Raw genomic sequence first — 20,534 nt, 5'->3', positions numbered from 1 at the left:
ATGACTAAGTAATGTATTTGAATGAAATCAATGGATGTAACATTGTAAGGTTTGTTTGTTTAGTTCACTAATGTCTTTAACAGCAAACCCCAAAAAATCTTAAAATATCCGATATACTCACACAATAGTACGATGAGACCAGTCAAGGTTCTGCGGCCACAGAGGAAACACCGTAGACCTGTTAAGATGATTCAGTTTCCAGGTTACACATTGAAAAAACACCAAAATAAACACTGCATTAAAAAATCATTAATCTGTGATGATAGAAACCCTATTTACAGTCATGGCCAAAAATATCGGTTAATCCTTTTGATCTTTTATTTAAAAATTTAAATAAAAATTTAAAAATATAACCTTTCATTGGAGAATAAGAATTTAAAATGGGAGGAAATATCATTATGAAATAAATGTTTTCTCTAATACACATTAACGGCACCCCTAGAAATTCTTATGAGTAAAATATCTCTGAAGTATATTCCCATTCATATTCACAATTTTGAGCACTCCAGGGTGATTATGAACATGAAATTATCCAGCCATGGCTTCCTGTTTCACAGAAATATAAATAGGAGGGAAAACAAAGCCTAAATTCCCTTAATCATCCATCACGAGAAAAACCAAAGAATATATTTCTGATGTGCAGCAAAAAAATTATTGAGCTTCACAAATTAGTGAAGTGGCTTTAAGAAAAGAGCTAGAGCAGTGAGAATTCGCATTTCCACCATCAGGGCAATAATTAAGAATTTCCAATCAACATAAAATGTTACGAAACTGCCTGGAAAAGGATGTGTGTCTATATCGTCATAATGCACGGTGAGAAGGAGAGTTTGAGTGGCTAAAGACTCTCCAAGGACCACAGCTGGAGAATTGCAGAAAATAGTTGAGTCTCGGGGTCAGAAAACCTTAAAAAAATTGTCAAACAGCACCTACATCACCACATGTTGTTTGGGAGGGTTTCAAGAAAAATTCTCCTGGCTCATCCAAAAACAAACTCCAGCATATTCAGTTATCAGACACGACTGGAACTTCAAATGGGACTGGCTTCTATGGTCAGATGAAACTAAAAATGAGCTTTTAGCAGCAAACACTCAAGATGGGTTTGGTGAACACAGGGATAAAAAGTACCCCATGTGTACAATGAAATATACTGCTGTATTTTTGATGTTGTGGGCCTATATTTCTGCTGGAGGTCCTGGACATCTTGTTTAGACACACGGCATCATGGATTCTATCAAATACCAACAGATAAAAATCAATAAGTGACTGACTCTGTTAGAAATCTTATAATGGGCCATGTTTGGATCTTCCAACGTACAATAATCCAAACACAAACCTCAAAACAACACAAAAATGGGTCACTGAGCACAAAACCAAGCTTCTGCTGGCCATTCCAGTCCTCTGACCTGAACCCTGTAGAAAATGAGTGGTGAACTGAAGAGGAGAAGCACCAACATGGAGCTGGGAATCTAAAGGGTCTGGAGTGATTCTGGATGAAGGAATGGTCTCTGATCTCTTGTCAGGTGTTCTCTAACCTCATCAGGCATTATAGGAGAAAACTCAGAGCTGTTAAACTGGAAAATGGAAAAAGGGTGCCATTAATTGTGTCCAATGTGTATTAGAGAAAAACATTTATTTCATAATGATATTTCCCCCCATTTTAAATTCTTATTCTGCAATGAAAGGTTAGATTTTTGTGAATTTTTTTAATAATAGATCAAAAGGATTAACAATGCAGATTTATTTCCACAGCCTTCTTTGATCATTTTTCTGGTTGGTTCTTCGCTTGGTAGACTTAGTAGTAGACCAAAAGTAGACTCGCATGAGATGCTGTTACACATAATTTCAAAGAGCATTTATTTAATTATTTTTTCACATAAATAAATATGGACTCACACATATCATTAGAAACGTGCATACTTACCAATAAATCCACTGGTTTGCAATAATAAAAACAATGTATTGTATAGTTCTAATTTTCTTGAAGGAAATCGTTTAAGAAAGCTTACCATGCTGATGATTGTTGAAAGCTCAGTGTTGAAAACACTCAAGGAGAAGTGGATCTTCATATACTCTGCATTTCTACTTCATTTATATTCTTCCCAGAAAAAAAAAATGCATATGGTGACCTGAAGCAGCCAATCCAGAGCAGGCACATTAAATTAGATGTTTATACAGAAACGAGAGTGAAAGTAAAACTTTGCTTGTGATTTCAGAATGTCTAAATCGTGTAATTTATCATATAACAATTCAGCCAGAAAAATAGCATTTTATTTTGCATTGTCCTTGTTACACATTTTATATGTACTTAAATAGATACAACTAGCCCTAAACCAAACCCTAATCCTAACCTTAACCCTACACTCTCAGAAATAAAGGTACAAAAGCTGTCACTGGGGCGGTACCTTTTCAAAAGGTACACTTTTATACCTATTAAGTTCAAATATGTACACTTTAAGTACTAATATGTATCTTTAAGGTACCAAAATGGACCTTTTAGGTTCAAACATGTACCTTTTGAAAAGGTACCGCCCCAGTGACAGCTTTTGTTCCTTTATTTCTGAGAGTGTATAGTAAGTGTGCTGTTAATTAATATTGCTCAGTACTTATCTGATACACTGTAACAAGGACACCTTGAAGTGTAACCCAAAAATATAAGCTATATTAGAATGAAAGGTAAGCAAAGATGTTCCTGTTAACAGGGAGAGACAGTGGCATGATGCATATGAGGAAGTTTAGATCACGATTGGCCTTCTGCATAAGGAGAATTATGTCAAATCTATGTAATGCTTTTGATTGTTTTGATAGCAATATTATGCTTTATAATTATACTTTATATATTATATAGCTTTTTTTAGCTGTGTACTTTGTTTCACTACTTTTTTTTCTCTATATATTTTTTTAAAAATCCAGTAGCCTACTATAATAAGTGCTATGGATAAATTAATCAGAAATTGGTTAAAATCAATCAGTCAATCAATCAATCAATAAATAACACAGCACAATAATTTTTTGTTGCAGATTTTGCTATTTTTATTTAAAAAAAATTTTTAGGGCTTTTTGTTTTATCAGATGGGCCCTGCACCAACCGAACCAAGCAATGCAGAAACTGAAGGTTTTACAAAAAGTACACTTCAAATGTTTTACATTTGTTGCAATATGAGTCAACAATGCGTTAAAGAGGTTTCTTGGTTCTCTTCAGCATCAGCTGCATTGGCACATTTTTTTCTGGTTGGTTCTATTTTGTAGACTTTGTAGTAGACTTCATGTGAGATGTCAGGCTTTACGGGAAGTGCTAGGCTTCATGTAAGGTGCTTTGTAGCATTAAGGCATTTGCCTCTGCGCATCTGGAGACCAGCGCATAACAAAGATGAAGACTAATGCAAATGAGATTCTCCTCTGTAGCACTGGCCCAGATGACAGAGGAGAGTGCTACAGAGGAAAATCTCATTTGCATTAGTCTTCATCTTTGTTATGCGCTGGTCTCCAGATGCGCAGAGGCAAATTTACATTGGCAGCAAGGATTTACATAAACTTTGCCTCCTTCATGATGCTAGAACAAACAACAAAACCATTCACCTTCAGGAAGTGCAAATGGTGTCAAAAATCAATTATATGACAACTGTATAACCCTAACTGAATAATGGATTTGAATAAAATCACTGAATGGAACAAAGTTTAGTTACAGTAGCTCAAAAAAAGTCTAAAACATCTGATACACTCACACAATAATGCTACAAGACCAGTCAAGTTTCCACAGTGTCTCCCACAGAGGAAACACCATAGACCTGTTAAGATGATTCAGTTTTCAGGTTTCACAGTGACAAACCACCAAAATAAAATTTGCATTACAAAATATTTTAACTGTGATGATTGAAAACACTTTATGAAAACTTTAAAGAAATACATTTTTGTAAATTTATTTCTATAACTAGTTGTCTTGCCTTGTTGATCTGTCAGCAGAAGGCTCTGGAAAAGACAGATCAGCGGGTACACTGTTCCCACCCTCAACTGATCTGCGAACAGCTGTTGCCCTTGTTTGCTGATGTTTTGAATTCTTAGTTAACTCCTGATCTTCTGTCGGCCCATCCCACTGGTAGCCCTTTAAACATTCACTAAAATGAATCTCAGTCACTCAGACCTATTCTTTGCCGATATAACAAATTTTATTTTGACCAATTGCTTTGCATCTCTGTCTAGGTTCAGAACAAAACAGAACAGAAATTGTGGTAACATTACAATAAGGTTTTTATTTGTTAACATAAGTTCACTACATTAACTAGTATACTTTTTTCTGATGTCTCATACACATTAGTGGATAGACATTCATGATTCATTATATAACATATTCTGAGTCCAGCAGTCTGTACATACAATATACGCATAAACAACTGTTTCTCAGGCACATTTTAAATAATTGAATGAAATTATAAAAAAAATCTTAAATGGTCTTAAATAAGTCAGGGTTGTGACATTAACAATTGAATTGAGAGAGCCTTTTAATTGAATTTATGAGGAACTGAGATGAAATAAAATGCAAAGAAATTCATATAACTGGTAATACATTTCATACAATCAATGAAATAAAATGTCAGTCATAGAACTTCTGTTTAATTTATAGAATTATTTACTACAATTTATTAATTGCAATATAATTTATATACAGTATTTTTCATTACGTTTATGAATTAATCAGTGTTGTTATTGTTAACTAAAACTGAAATAAAATTAAAGCCATAGAAATCATCACTAAAACCTCAACTAAAATTATAATGAAAACTGAAAATATAAAAATAAAAGCTAATTCAGTATATTGATAGATGATATAATAGTATGTAAATAATACTAAATATCATCGAAATAATCTTATATTTTATGAACCGTAATTCCCAGAATGCTCTAATTTATCCCAGAGTTTTAAAAATGCATGTCCAAAACCTACCTTTAAAATATTAAAGTAGAGTTTGGCTCCATCACATAAACACACACACATACACAAAGGTTTTTTTTTGTTTGTTTGTTTGTTTTGTTTAGTTTTTTTGTTTGTTTTTTTGTTTATTTCACAACATATAATTGGGGAGTTTATCGTGTAGCTCATTAGAAAGCAATACATTTAGGCAGACGAATGCACAGAAATCCATCTGCATTCATGACATTTCTAAGAACATCATTGTAAAACTAAACAGATCACTCGCTAACAATCCCCTCGCCACATAACCAAGAAAACTACGAGAGCTCAATAGGATATGATGTCCTTTGATGTTGTGTCGCATCTATTGGGCTTCATTTCTGGCTAGATCTTAGTCCTTTGACAAGGACCTTGTTCTGTATGAGATCATGTCTCATTACAGGTTCGTTACCTATGTTGTGTAACTTTTGTTCAACAGCACTGCGATAACACCTGTGCGTGAAATTCAGCAGTGTGTCATATTGTGTATTGTTAGTAAGATAACTGAACCAGTGGATTCAACCAAGTCAGCACAACCTGCAGAACCTGTGCCTGTGAACCCTATTCTGGTGAACATGTCATCTCGCTCTGATCACGCTCTCTATGGCTGAGCGCCGTTGACGTGGCATCAAAATGAGGTAAAAGAACATCAAAAAAAACAAATAAATAAAAAAAAAAAAACAGTGGGCTTTTACCTCTAACCCTGATCCGCTGCTCCAGAAACCTTCTGCTAGTTTTACTGGAGAGCTATTTGGACCAAGCAGCCATAGTCTGAATATATCTTTACAACAAATACACTTGGGCTTCAAAAGGGCATGACCTCCCAAAATATGTGAGCAACATGCATCCATTAGTACATCTACAAAATGCCCATCCAGCCCATTCTCTGTTTGTATTTTAATGGATAGTTGACTACTGTAGACCTTTTGCAGAAACAGTCAGTCCTGCGTTGGAGTCATGTGCGTTGCTCGATGGCACAATGGTGATTGAGGACGATTGTGATCACAGAAAAAACTGCCTCACATCTTCCAGCCTCTGGACCAGCAGCTCTCATCAGGGATCACCTCTCCATGAACATTTCGTTCTTCTCTCCACGGTTTCTTCAGGGTTGCACAAACAGACAGGAAAGCAGAGCCGTTCTGAAGAAAAGCGATGGTGCTGCCACTGCACAGCGGAAAGTTGCGAGATCCATCGTTCTCCATGGAGGAGTCAAGGTCTACGTGTCAAGTTTGCCATGGACACTCATGGCGTGGAGATACTTGGTTGTGACATTTGTCACAACTGAAGCTGTGTGATTGCTTTGGCTGCTGCTGGCTTGTATCAGCAATTGCACACAGTTCGTTTGATCCAGCGTGCTATTGGGTCTTTCTCAACACTGGCTGCATCAAGGTCTGGAGCAGTTGTTTACCCTTGGCAGCAGACACTTACTCCAGCACCTCCATCATCTTCTTCATCATCGTCGTCGTCATCCCTTCATCACTCCCTCGGATAAGATCTGTTGATGGACAACAAACGCTGTTGCTCAAATAGACTGTAATAAAATGTTGACTCTATATTTGAACTTATTGAGTTATCGTTTTGCTTTGACTCAGTTACATTTCATTTACTTAGAATATAACGTTTTGTTGGCGCAATTAAATTTTACTGACCCAGACACTTTTTTAAAGTGGATTTATCAAGTTTAGTTGGAATATCTTTATAAAAGTAAGATCAGCACCAAAGTTAATGTTCATTTATCCTAATTTGGCTTGGCTTTTCTTAGTTCAACCAAATATAATAATTCATTAATTTCAGTTGTTCATTGCAACCATATAAAAAGGCAAAGAATTCTAAAATATAAAATAGTAAATATATAATTTATGAAAATACACCTCATACAACACACTTTATTTATCAATTGAACAAAGTAACAAAAGGACAGACCAAAAAAAGACAGACCAAATCTCAATTTCAAACATTTAGTCTTTGTAATTCAGATCAACACTTGAATGTTTTTGAAAAACAATCCTGTCTGTAGTTTTAAAAATGGATTAAATAAATATAGAAATAAGAGCAGGTTGCACAATGCAATGAAAGACATGTAAAGAAAACAATGCAATGCATATTTATGAACCTTAAATGTCTTATTTTTATTTATGCTGTCATAATTAGGGTGCATTTTCGCATCTAATAAATAGTTACTTGACTAATAAATAAATAAATGGTGATATTGATTTAAGTTATTATTTTATTATCTTACTTGCAGATTATCAATTTATATATAGCAAGTAAGTTTGAGTTATCCACCCATCCTCTACCCTGAGGAAACTTGCACACCCTCTTACATAAACACATTCTCTACAGAGGTGGGGTGAATATAAAACAATAGCCTGAACTTTGAGCTTAAGGTGCCATGCACAAACTAAGAGTTAACTTAAAATACAGAATAATTAAACTGTCTGTGTCTCCGCTATAAGATGATAGCAGATGCCCTTATCATAGTGTGAGTTATTCCTACAAGACACTAGTGTATATATCTTTAAAAGTATTTTATCTGCAGACAGTGACACTTGCAATAACATTATCTGTCTATTATCCTCAATCTATCTATCTATAAATCTGTCTAAAGCTGAGTTTATACAAACATGAAAGATTTAGATGAAATGATATTTACTGCAGCGTAATATCAAACCTAAAATCATACTTAAATGTGTGATTCAAAATAGTTGCTGAAATGAAAAAGTTAAATTTAAGGATGATATTATAATTCAAAAATACTTCTACTTCATGTTAAACATCATTGCACATCACTTCAAAAAGTGTTTTCACATAGATATGGACTCACACAAATCATTAAAAATTTGCATACTTGCCAGTTTGCAATAATAATAGTAACATTTGACCATATACTTATACATTTTTAAAAAATGATAACCTTACCATGCTGATGATTTGTTTAAGGTTCAGAACAGCGTAGTGCAGTTTATGTGAAGTGGATCTTCATCCGTTATTTATACTCTTCCTTCAGAAACTGCTCACACCTCCTCACAGCAGCCAGTCTGCTGCAGACACATTAGAGGAAACCTTTCCGCAGAAACAAAAGTGAAAGTTAAACTTTACTTGTGAGGGATTTCAGATGTTCTCAATTATATAATTTATCATGTAACAAATCAGATACAGTACAAAACTTTAAGCCATATTATAATGTAAGATAAGAAAAGATAGCCTTGTTAAAAGGGAATGACAGATATGAGGAAGTTTTGATCATGTTTAGTTATTATACTTATGTCAAATCTATGCAATGCTTTTGATTGTTTTGTATATTTTATACTTCTGGTAACAATTACAAAATTCCATTTTTTCACATCTGTAAACTACATAAGTTAACATGAACTATCAGTGATAAATACTTCTAAAGCATTTAACAATATAGTTGTTTTGTTTTTTTGTGTTTAACGCCATGCCAGATTTTCATGGCAAGAAAATTTATGGCTGAATTATTCATCCTAGTTAATGTCAGTTTCAACATTTACTTCATTATTAAAATCAAGAGTTGCAAATGAAGACTAATGCTAACAAAGATTAATAAATACTGTAACAAATGTATTGCTCTTTCTTAATTAATGGGACCTTATTGTAATGTGTTACCATACTTACTTATCTATTCTTTATATTATATATTCTACAGTGTCTAAACAATCTTTCAGTGGCCTGTATAAGAAGTGCTATGGTTAGTAAATTCATCATCAATCATTGGCAGACAAACAAAAATAAACACAACACAATATGAATTTCTGTTGCAGATTTTACTATTTTTATTTAGAAGTTTTTTTGTTTTTACATTTTGTTCCGGGGCTTTTTGTTTTATCAGCTGGGCCCCGGACCAACCGAACCAAGCAATGCAGAAACCAAAGGTTTCACCAAAATTTCGCTTCTTCACTTCACTTTACATTTGTAGTTTTATTTAGGAGTCAGCAACATGTTAAAGAGATTTCTTGGTTCACTTTTAGCATCACATGCATTGGTTTTTTTGTGGTCGGTTTTGTAGCATTTGTCAGAGTTTTGAGGCTTTGCGCGTTGATTGTCAGGCGTCACAGCGGTGTTAGGCTTCGCAGACTGCGCTGGCCTCTGCGCATCTGGACAGCAGCACCAAACAAAAGGGTTTCCCCTCTGAATGGCACTGGGCCAGATGACCCCGCCCCTGGCAGCAAGGATTTCAACTCCGCCTCCTTCATGATGCTAGAACAAACAACAAAACCATTCAGCTACAGGAAGTGCAAAGGGTGTCAAATATCAATTATATAACAACTGTATAACCATATAACTTATTATAAAACAGTATTACTGAATAATGCATTTGAATGACAGCATTGGATATAACATTGTGCAGTTTATTTTTAGTTCCCTGTCTTTACAGTAGCTCAAAAAGTCTGAAAAACATCTGATGTACTCACACATTAGTGCTACAAGACCAGTCAAGTTTCCACAGCATCTCCCACAGAGGAAACGCCGTAAAACCTGTAAAGATGATTCAGTTTCCAGGTTACACAGTGACAAACCACCAAAACAAAATGTGCATTACAAAATCATTGAATTGCTATGACAGAAAACATGTTTAGGGAATATGTTTTTCAAAATAATAATCATGATAGTAATAATCGTGAGATATTTTCTCTATACCTTGTTGATCTGGCAGCAGAAGGCTCTGGAAAGGACAGATCAGTGGGTCCGTGTGTAATTTATACTGGTACACTGTTCCCGCCCTCAACTGATCTGTGAACAGCTGTTGCCCTTGTTTTCATAGGTTTCATTTTCTCAGTAAGTTTCTTATCCTCTGTCGGCCATCCCTCTACAGGAAGGCTTTTTTTGTTTCATAGTAAATGAACACAGAATATCTGTTTGAGCATTTTAAACTTCCACTAAATTGAATATCAGTCACTCTTAACTTTAAGATAACGCATTTGTTTCTTACCAGTTGCTTTGCATTTATTTACAGGTTCACTTTTATAAACAGAAATGCTCTCCTTAGCATAATATCCCAAAAATTACACAAAGACTTGAAAGTTCACATCTTACCTTCAGTGACACTTGACTACAATGTTCCATTTGTTAACATTAATTAGCATGAATTAACAATTAAGACTATATAAGCTGGGGTTAATTTAAACATTTACTAATATATTTTTAAAATGTAAAGTTGTAGCTGTTAACATTAGATAAAGCACTGTGAACTAACATGAACGCACAACAAAGATTAATGAATGCTGTAAAAGTGTGAATTATCTAATGTTAACAAATGAAACCTTATTGTATGGTGTTACCATAATTACTTTGTTATTTTCTTTTTCCACTAAGATCAGCAGGGTTTCTGGTTGTATATGGTTTTGTTTACTTTGGCCATAGAATGAGCAAGTTACGTTTCAATTCTACTCTTGGTGTCAATACGCTGAAATGTGGACAAGGTGGTTAGAAAGATGATGTTCATGAATGTAGATGATAACATATCATTGGCATCTATGTTTAAAGACTGGTATTAGATGAAAATGACTAATAAAATACACAGACAATAAAAAAAAACAGACATTAATTTCAGTTTCAGGTTTTTCTATTTTTATTGTTTTTTTTTTGAAAAAGTTGCGCTCAGCCTTCAAATATACATATATATAGGTTGGTTTCACAGCAGGCCATCCCCATAACCTGCCAACCAAGCAACAGACAACCAGAAGCCGAAAAAAGGGGGTTTAAGGGTAGTAGTCGGCTTCAGTTTCATTCAGTTCACTTCACGTGCAGTTGCATTAACATGGTTGCTTCTAGTTCTCTGTGCTTCGTCAGCGGGTCATAGACCTGGTGCTGTTCACTTCAGGTCCACTGGACCCCAGCCAGAGATCCAGTGTTGCCAGAGAATGCACTAGAACAGGGCAGCGGACCCGAGTGCCCGAATCCCTTGGCGGTTGGGTTCTCCTCCTCTCCTCCTCAAAATCTAAACATGAAATGATCGCATTACTATATCGGCACTCGCAACTTCAAAGATGTAGGGCTTATCCCAGAAAGAGAAAAAAAATCCAGCGTGAGAGCTACTTACAAAATAATAAACGCAAGCATTGGCACAAAGCCAAAGGGATCCTTAGGCAGCGTGACGTCTCCACTCATGAGCAGTCATCTAGTGGCAGCTAAAACTAAAAGGAGATGGGGAAATAACATTAATATCATTGATTATTAACAGACTCAAATCCTACCAGTTTTATGTAAACAAACCACAATGTAATTCTCTAGGCAGAAGATAGAGAAGTCTGTGCACATAATCACAGATGATCAAGGAATGCAAGAAGTATTTTTCATTTTAATCAGATGAGTTTCGGTTCTTTTAAACCTGTAGGTCTAGATCTCCTTTGTCAGCACCAGAACTTTTATTTGACAAATGGGTGGAGGTTTCATTCATCATGTTACACAAACACAGCTCCCTTATTGTGTCGCTAGAGATTGCTTACAAAAGACACATTAAAAATTCAATTATCATTGCTGTAAGCAAAAAATAGAAGGGATCACTCACCAGACTGCACACTAGATCACAGCATACAAGCAGACCATCTCCGCTCCATCTCAGACAAGAGAGTCTGCAGGATAGAAAGGACCGGTCTCTGCTTCCTCTTGCTTAAATACTCTACAATACTTCCTCAGTGAACTCCTGCTCCTCCCTCTCCATATCAGTTTTGGTTTTTCAGTAAAGAGAAAGCTACAGTAGTGACTTTTGTTTTAGATGTTTTTATTGTGGTATTTCATGTGACACTTATAGTTCTTGTTTTTTTAACATTCCATGAGAATGAGAATCCTCCAACCAACTGAAACCAAACAGTGGATCCTCAGCTTTTTGTGACATATTCAGCTTTGTGTAAGAATTCAGCGCATCTGCCCCATTAGCTCAAAACAAAGAAGATGAATCTAGAACATACAGAGTTGCACCAGACCAGGGCCCATATTCACAAAACATCTTAAGGCTAAAAGTAGCTCATAACTTGCCGATTTAGGAAAAAATCTTTAAAATAATGGGCGTGCCAGTCCTAAATTTTTGCTCTAAGAGTATTTCACAAAGCATTTGCGCGCTAAAACTAGCTCCTAAATCTGTGAAACGTTAGAGGAGTAGTGAAGAGGACTCCTTAGTCACTAAGACCAAACCACAATCATCCTAAAATGGCTGTTGCTGGCAATCTGCCTCGGAACGTAAACATTTTCGAAACATTTGACGATAATGAGCTTTTAAAAAGGTATCACCTTTGGTTTTGGAGGTTATCCCAACTCCAAATTTAATAACAGTTTGTTATTAAACCAAGCAAAACCAATGTTGTTTATGAGGAGGGTTTATATGCATATCCACTAATTGTTTACAAGATGCACATATGTAAGAGGCTGACAATTAGCCTGCATTATTATTTTTTTTTAATTCTTTATTTGAATGTGGCAACATTTTTACCTTTAAACCTCTAGTTGAATATGGCAACATAAAATTGTGCTCTACAATATTTCTATGAATAAATCTCTGACAGAGACTATCAGCCAATCACTGTGTGCAGTTAATAAGCATGCTGACATCCTCCATAGCAACAAGGTCAACCCTGCCCTTACTCTTAGCTTAAGACTTCTCTCTATTCCCTAGTAAAGGTTTGTCTCAGCAGCTTTGTGAATAGGTTTAAGAGAAAATTCTTAGCTAAAAACTTTTACTGCAATTTAGGAGAACTCTTAGTGGTAAGATAAAATGTTTTGTGAATACGGGCCACCTCCTCTCTATGTAACAGAACAAACAAAAACAAAACCTGTCATGTGAGCAGGAGTTGTCCTGGAATGATCTCCACACCCAAATCTAATCGTGATTGATAGGAGACAAACACATGCAATAGGGCAGTTCTCATGATATCAGTGATGTTTACAACTGTGGTTGAGTTTACTGTGATAAATAACTAAGTTCTGCTCTTACTTTTGGTTTCTCAGTATGTTTCTTATCGCATACATTAAAGGTACTCAAGTTGTTTTTATGTCTTGTACTCTGTCGATCCCTCACCATACACATTGTATTAAATTCATTCCTTTACCAATTCACTAAAATTAATCTAGCAGCTTCAAAACATAGGGATATACTCTAGCAGCTTCAATAACTAACATAACAGTAATAGCTCATATAATTACAATAAGATGCTGATGTAATTAGGTTCAGGTTTTATGAATGTAAATTTAAGACCTTTTTAAGATCATACTGTAAAAATTACATTCTTCACCAGTGTTTAGTCCAGAGATAGGCAATGTCGGTCCTGCAGAGTTTAGCTCCAACCCTAATCAAACACTCCTGAACAAGCTAATCAAGATCTTCAGAATTACTAGGGCTACAGGCAGGTGAGGTTTTTTTTTTTTCCAAGGTTGGAGCTAAACATCGGCACTCCAGGACCGATGTTGCCTATCCTGATTTTCAGTGCACATGACTAAAGATTCATAAATCAGCATACATTTACTCAAGATGCAAAATGACATACATCTTGTTATATGAGAAACTGAACAAAATTAAGTGAATTTATGATTAAAACCAAAACAAATATGCTCAGACAAATCTACTTAAATCAAAGGGAAAACAAGTGTTCATTCCCAGTTGACATTTGTTCTTTAAGCTTAAATTCGTTTAATTTTGTAGTTTCTCAGGAAACAAGACTTCATATCTTCATCTTGCAAGAAGTAAAGGCATCTTGATATAAGGTTGTTTAGATATTTGTATTGGAAAACAGTTGTGATTATTTTAGTTATACTGTTCAGTCTTGGCGAGTTGACTGAAGTTTTTAATTCCAGGTGCCATCTGCTGGATTGATGCATTAATGCAGCAGATTAAATACAAGGAGACATTTTCTAAATGTTCTGACAAAGATTATAAACATGAAAAGACTTCTGAATGGGTGGAAACATAAATCAATGACTATAAATTACATATTTTATACAGTCATGGCCAAAAATATCAGCACCCTTGCAATTCTGTCAGAAAATGCAACACTTCTCTCAGAAAATTGTTCAGATTGCAAATGTTTTGGTATTCATGTGCTTATCGTTTTTGTTTGCACTGCAACAACACAAAAAAAACAGAAGAAAAGTCAAACTTGATCAAATTTCACAGAACTCAAAAATGGACTGGACAAAATTATTGGCACCTTGTCAAAATTGTAAGAAATAATTGCTTTTCAAGCATGTGATGCTCCTGTAATTTGTATTTAGACACACCTGTGGCAAGTAACAGGTGTGGGCAATATAGTAATCACACTTGCAAACCAGTTAAAAATGGAGAAAAGTTGACTCAACCTTTGTGTTGTGTGTCACACTGAGCATGGAGAAAAGGAAGAAGTGTAAAGAGTTGTCTGTGGATTTGAGAGAAAAAATTGTGGAAAAACATGGACAATCTCAAGGCTACAAGTCCATCTCCAGAGATCTTAATGTTCCTGTGTCCACTGTGCGCAATATCATCAAGAGGTTTACAGCCCTTGACATGTAGCTAACCTCCCTGGACGTGGACGGAAGAGCAAAATTAATGAAAAATTACAACAAAGGATTGTTCGAATGGTGGATAAAGAACCCCGATTAACTTCCAAACAAATTCAAGCTGATCTGCAGACACAGTGTACAACAGTGTCAGCTCGCACTATCCGTCGCCATCTGAATGAAAAGGGACGCTATGGTAGGAGATCCAGTAGAGCTTTTTGGTAAAGGACATCATGGCACTGTTTACAGAAAAAAATAAACGAGGCCTTCAAAGAAAAGAACACAGTCCCTACAGTCAAACATGGTGGAGGTTCAAAGATGTTTTGGGGTTGCTTTGCTGCTTCTGGCACTGGATGCCTTGACTGTGTGAACGGTATCATGAAATCTGATGATTACCAAAGAATTTTGGGGTGCAGCGTAGTGGCCAGTGTCAGAAAGCTGCGTCTCCACCAGAGGTCATGGGTCTTCCAGCAGGACAATGACCCGAAACACACTTCAAAAAGCACTCAGAAATGGTTACAAACAAAGCACTGGAGAGTTCTGAAATGGCCAGCAATGAGTCCAGATCTGAATCCCATAGAACACCTGTGAAGAGATCTCAAAACAGCAGCTGAGAGAAGGCATCCTTCAAATCTGAATGACCTGGAGCAGTTTGCAAAAGAAGAGTGGTCCAAAATTCCAGCAGCGAGGTGTTAGAAACTCATTCATGGTTACAGGAAGCGATTGATTTCAGTTATTTTTTTCCCAAAGGGGGTGCTACCAAATATTAAGTTAAGGGTGCCAATAATTTTGTCCAGTGCATTTTTGTTGGGTTCTGTTGGTTGCATTTTCTGACAGTGCCGATATTTTTGGCCATGACTATATATAAATGATTTTTGCTCCCAAAAAGTGGGACGGCATTTATGCATATAAATTCTGCACATAAGGATCACAATAGATTTATTACATTCAACACGATGATAAGTTCACGATTATGTTTTATTCTAAAACAATATGATACATATAATACACAAATTTGTCATGATAATAGGGTAAAATAGATTGTATCTGTTACACATCAGTTTAGGAAAGCAAACCATTTCAACCAGACATGGAATTCATCAATACATTAAACCTGCATTCAGCAGTCAGATTCAGACACAGATAATGATAAGCTCAAGAAACACGCCTGAGCAAAACATTTCACATGGCGTGACAAACATAAAACACGTCAATCAATTTCAACTTTGAATTATAATGGAAAGACCTTCATTGTGTCGTTGTGGCTAAAGAACATCACGTTCCCTTTGACTCTGACCAGTGTTTTGGGTCACTCAAACATTTGCCACAAACAGCAATGGATTGTGCGGAAAAAACTAACCTAATAAAAGAAACTTAACCTTTTCATGCCACTCATGCCATGTGCTGTTGATGAGGGGAATTTAATCCAAGACCCAGAAGTAGTAAACTCATGCAGACAAGGATAATGTTTAGAAGGACCACAGGACTCCACGCCACTACAGCGGATAATGCAATGTAACAAACTTTACAGCTTGCATATCTATAAGTACTGACGGAACAGGCATGGCTTTGATTCGCCAAACGACTCCACACGTAAAGTCCAGTTCTGAAATATTACTAACCCCAGAGATTCTCCAGTGAGCTTGACAACAAATTCTCAGATAAACGATGCTGATCAGACTAAAGCAAAACCAATAACCCTGCTCACTGATCAGGGACTCCAGTGTTTTTGGTTTTGCATGAGGACTTTCTGAGAAACTGAAAAAGCCATAGTGAAGGAAGGTCCTTCAAAACATTTTTCCTCTCGCAAAATGAAAAAAAAAAAATAATAAAAAATTGTTTTTGTTGGGTTTAAAACAAAACAAAAAATAAGAAAAGAAACAGACAGCCTTGGGCAAAGAAATATATTGTAGAAAAGGAAAGCTAAGACAGGCGCAGAGTGTTTGATGGTTTCTCCCCATTTTCCAGCTGTGTCACACACTTAAAAATTCTAAGAGGAGTCTCTAGCCTTTGCATTGGTTCATACGCACCATCTCACCCCTAAAAGCCTCACTAGCGTTTGGAGAGCTCATTGGATAACCAGTCCAGTCCTTCATAGAGTCCAGTGCCCTGTGTAGCGCAGGTCGCTTGGACATACCACTGCAAAAAGCCCAGACAGAAGAAAAAAAAAAATTAACCAAAATAAAAAGCAAAGCAGACCACACTCCATTCACAAAGCATGTTAGAAAAACGGTACAATGCTGTCACTGGGGCGATACCTTAAGGTAAATATTCTAAAAGGTAAATCTTTGTACCTTATTTACCCCTAAATGCTGTTTATTAGTATCTTCTAAATGGGTACCACCCCCGTAACAGGTTTGTACCTTTTTTTTCCTGAGCGAACATGCACTTTAAAATTTTGATTTGAATCACTTGGAAGAAATAATTGATCTTTTTTAAATGTCATGTAAACACTTCAATCTATACCAGTCAATTTTTGAAAAGTCAGACTAACAAACCAAGATAATGTGATAAATGCAATAGTAGCAGTGGCTTTGTCTGGCATATTTACTACTGTTCAAGAGTTTAGTGTTGGAAAGATTCTATTTTTTTATTCTTTAAAACAGATTAATACTTTTATTTAACAGGAATGCATTAAAATGGATGAAAATTGACAGTTAAATCTACAATGATAATAAGATAAATGCTTTTTGAGCAACAAATCAGCATATAGAACGATTTCTGAACTATCATGTGATACTAAAGACTGGAGTAATGATGCTGAAAATTCAGCTTTGCATCACAGGAATAAATTAAATTTTACAACGTATCCAAATAGAAAACAGTTATTTTAAATTGTAAAAATATTTCACAATATTACTGTTTTAACTGTATTTTTGATCAAATAAATGCAGCCTTGGTGAACATGAGGCTTTTTTCCAAAAAAAAAAAATCTTAGCGAGTAGGTAGAGCATGCTGGTGTTACCGTTCTACTGCGTAGACTCTGCAGCCCAAGTTTGTCTGTGAGTTCACTGACAGCCATGGCGTTAGGCAGATCCTGTTTGTTTGCGAAAACCAGCAGCACGGCGTCCCTCAGTTCATCTTCCTGCAACTGCGCATACGCACAGGAAAAGACACAGATGAGGCAACTCAACCACATTAAGCAAACAAAACACTTCCACAAATGTCCTGATTCATTGCACTTGGTTGCCATTTGAGAAGATCACAATGATATATGCTACCATTTTAGAAAGCTCCTCAGCAGATTCTGCCACTCTCTCTCTGTCATTGCTGTCCACCACAAAGATCAGACCCTGAGACAAAGGGAAAAACAGAAAGAGCTATGAGTCTCTGCAAGGACTATAATAAGTATGTGCACCCTTATGTTATTTTGTATGAATACACATCAAGACCATACCTGTGTGTTCTGAAAATAGTGTCTCCAGAGAGGACGAATCTTATCCTGGCCACCGACATCCCACACGGTGAAGCAGATGTTCTTGTATTCAACAGTTTCTACATTAAAACCTTGCCAAAAGAAATGCAGTGACATACAATACATTCAGTTGAATAGTTCTGCTTTTTAATCAAACACTGGCTGAATGTCGTGGTGTAAGACAGGACACTCAGGCAATCACTGAAACCACATGTATGATGACAGCCAGTGAACGTTAACATATCATAAAAGGCGACAAGTACTACAATTTCATAAAAATTCCCCGGGGGATGATAGGATACTCATATGACTCAGAACACAACACAAGACAATGACCTCAATTTACCCATGAGAACTGCTTTGAGATCATAGTCAAATCAAAAACAGTTCCGTCCTCTTACCTATGGTTGGAATGGTGGTCACAATTTCTCCTAGTTTGAGTTTGTACAGTATCGTGGTTTTGCCGGCAGCATCCAGCCCCACTGTAAAACAGCAAGAATTCATGATGAGAACAAGGTTTGTAATATATAAAACAGAACAGAAACAGCAGTCACTTCTAAAAACACAATGAACAGCGAATTGTCTTAAAATGGCCAAGGATATAAACTACACTGCACCGTTTCTAATAAATATACTTCACTAGAGTATAATCTTAAATATGCACTAAATCCATATTACTCTACATAGCATACACCTTTATGCACTATAATAAACTAGAGCATAATTTAAACTGTACTGTATTAGTTAATACACTACAGAGTGAACAGTAGAACAGTACTGTTCTAATAAATACTATAATCCACAGTATACCATATCAAATAGTAGACATGCGCTTTCATTCAACTAAAAATACTGAATATTACATTATACAATTATACATATAAAAAAATAACAGAACAGAAAAATAACTATCAAAAATCAAATCAAATAAATAAGAATAATATCAGGTATAAAAATCAGGTAAAAATCAAACACTAAAGTCTTTATTCTAAGTTTTATTTGTTTGAAGTCTTATTCAAATAGTCTCTAATACTATGTAAACTGTACAATCTTACTTCAGTCAACAAAACCACACAGTTAAGTTTTTATTAGTAAACTTGCATTTATGAACGTGAAATATGGTCAAAGTAATTTATAATAATTAAATAATAGTATTATTACATTTAAGCATTTTAAAATATTCAGTCAAGCCAAAAAGTACATTTTCCCATAAAAGTGAAACAGGTATTGGGCACTGAATATGTTCATTGATAAATGAATTTCTACTAAAATAAACGCGATTAGACAGTACAGTATACTAGAATTTAATAAATACTTCACTCGAATATAAATTGTAATAAACGGTCAGTGGCTAACGTTAATCTGTTCCTGCTCATGAACTTGACAGTACGTTGAAATTATTTACCAAATTCATTTCTTCAGAGCTATCGCAAGATAATTTAGCAGGTACATAAATTCGCATTTGACTTAGCTCTATCTCTACATGGTAAAGAAAACCATACTTTGAAGTAAGGCAAGGACATTTGTAATTTAGCTGTTATATTTCGGAGAATGACAGAATTGCGAAAGTTGGCTAACGCCGCTAGCTTAGCTAGCATGAGACTCAACACTCACCCATGAGAATCCTCATCTGTTTCTTTCCGAACAGCCTGCTAAAGAGCGACGAGATGGTCAGACCCATGATGAAGGAGACGAATCAGCTAAAACTACGGGAATAATCCTAATGTGTAAAGTTGTGTCGGTGTGATGCTCGTCGGGAGTCAGGAAGCCCTTTCGGCTCTGCGCTTGCGTAATGCCACGTCACGGCCGCCGTGGAAGAAATGACGAAACGCCACTTCCGATGAGTTTCTCCATAATTACAGATTTTAGAAGAAGAAGAAGAAAACAGCGCATAATAATACAAGCAGGTTCACATACTGTTAAAACTACTTATTAATAATGTTGATGGTGGTGGTGGTAGTAATAATAATAATACAATTTTGATATTATGTAGCAGTAAGGGCTTGTAATATTACACGCTGTTTTTTGTTGTAATAAAAGCCTGTGATTATGAAAATCTGTCAGTCGAAGGTGAACGTGTGATCTATACAAATAACGGATTAAAGACATGAGAAAGTACTTTTGGTTCTTGGGCTTCAGAGTTATAAATATTTAAAAAGTTGGCTTCTTAACAGCCATTATTCTTTTGCTATGATTTCGTAAAGTATGTATCCTAGTGGTGCCAGAATAATTATTTCATTTACCAAAATGTTTTTGAATCACATCCAGAAGCTTTTAAATAAAGCATAACATTCATCTCTTGACACTTGCAAGAAGTGCAATATCAACAGTTTGTGAAATGTACCATTGATCTAGAAAGGTTGAGCTATAGGCCAGTGCCAAAATCTATGTTCTAATGTTTATTACAAATGGACAATGTCATTTATATTGTAATTTTGTGAGATGCAAGTCTTTCCTACTAGATAATTATGATCAGCAGTTTAGTATGATTGTTTATATAGTGAATATGGGAATAATGCAGTTAAACTGGAGGGTACATTTCAATGTCCTTCTCATATGTGGGGCTTTTTTTTTTTCTCTTTTTCTTTTTTACAAAACACCAGGCAACAGCAGCTAATTCGCCATTTACACAATGTACGTGAACATAAAACAGTCAACCATACTATTCTGTCATAGTGAGGTAATCGCTGT

At 35.7% G+C, this 20,534-nt stretch overlaps 1 protein-coding gene and 1 long non-coding RNA gene across 2 annotated transcripts; both read right to left on the bottom strand.

Annotated features, from left to right (window-relative positions):
- Nucleotides 1-8,715: 8,715 nt before the first annotated feature.
- LOC131523968 (uncharacterized) lies at nucleotides 8,716-9,699 on the bottom strand. Its single transcript, XR_009266894.1, has 3 exons — nucleotides 9,605-9,699; nucleotides 9,379-9,442; nucleotides 8,716-9,163 (listed from the first exon to the last, which is right to left on the bottom strand). It is a non-coding gene; the product is annotated as an uncharacterized LOC131523968 (long non-coding RNA).
- An 812-nt stretch (nucleotides 9,700-10,511) lies between these two features.
- Nucleotides 10,512-19,681, bottom strand: LOC131523966 (ADP-ribosylation factor 4). Its single transcript, XM_058750638.1, has 8 exons — nucleotides 19,458-19,681; nucleotides 18,245-18,325; nucleotides 17,826-17,935; nucleotides 17,650-17,721; nucleotides 17,394-17,519; nucleotides 11,475-16,567; nucleotides 11,007-11,100; nucleotides 10,512-10,904 (listed from the first exon to the last, which is right to left on the bottom strand). The coding sequence occupies exons 1-6, from the start codon at nucleotides 19,522-19,524 to the stop codon at nucleotides 16,481-16,483; spliced, it is 543 nt and encodes a 180-aa protein (XP_058606621.1). The 5' UTR covers nucleotides 19,525-19,681; the 3' UTR covers nucleotides 10,512-10,904; nucleotides 11,007-11,100; nucleotides 11,475-16,480.
- Between the last annotated feature and the right edge of the window lie 853 nt (nucleotides 19,682-20,534).

Source organism: Onychostoma macrolepis, chromosome 18 (genome assembly GCF_012432095.1).
Source record: "Onychostoma macrolepis isolate SWU-2019 chromosome 18, ASM1243209v1, whole genome shotgun sequence".
NCBI lineage: Eukaryota > Metazoa > Chordata > Actinopteri > Cypriniformes > Cyprinidae > Onychostoma > Onychostoma macrolepis.
This window is presented reverse-complemented; position numbering and strand designations above follow the sequence as displayed.

Bases quoted from the DNA above. Each gene is read 5' to 3' on its own strand.
- LOC131523966 (XM_058750638.1), bottom strand. From the start codon at position 19,524: ATGGGTCTGACCATCTCGTCGCTCTTTAGCAGGCTGTTCGGAAAGAAA. The intron at 17,936-18,244 runs GTAAGAGGACGG...TCTTTTGGCAAG, and splicing joins GACCACCATTCCAACCATAG to GTTTTAATGTAGAAACTGTT. The intron at 16,568-17,393 runs GTAACACCAGCA...GGCTTTTTGCAG, and splicing joins AGAGTCTACGCAGTAGAACG to TGGTATGTCCAAGCGACCTG.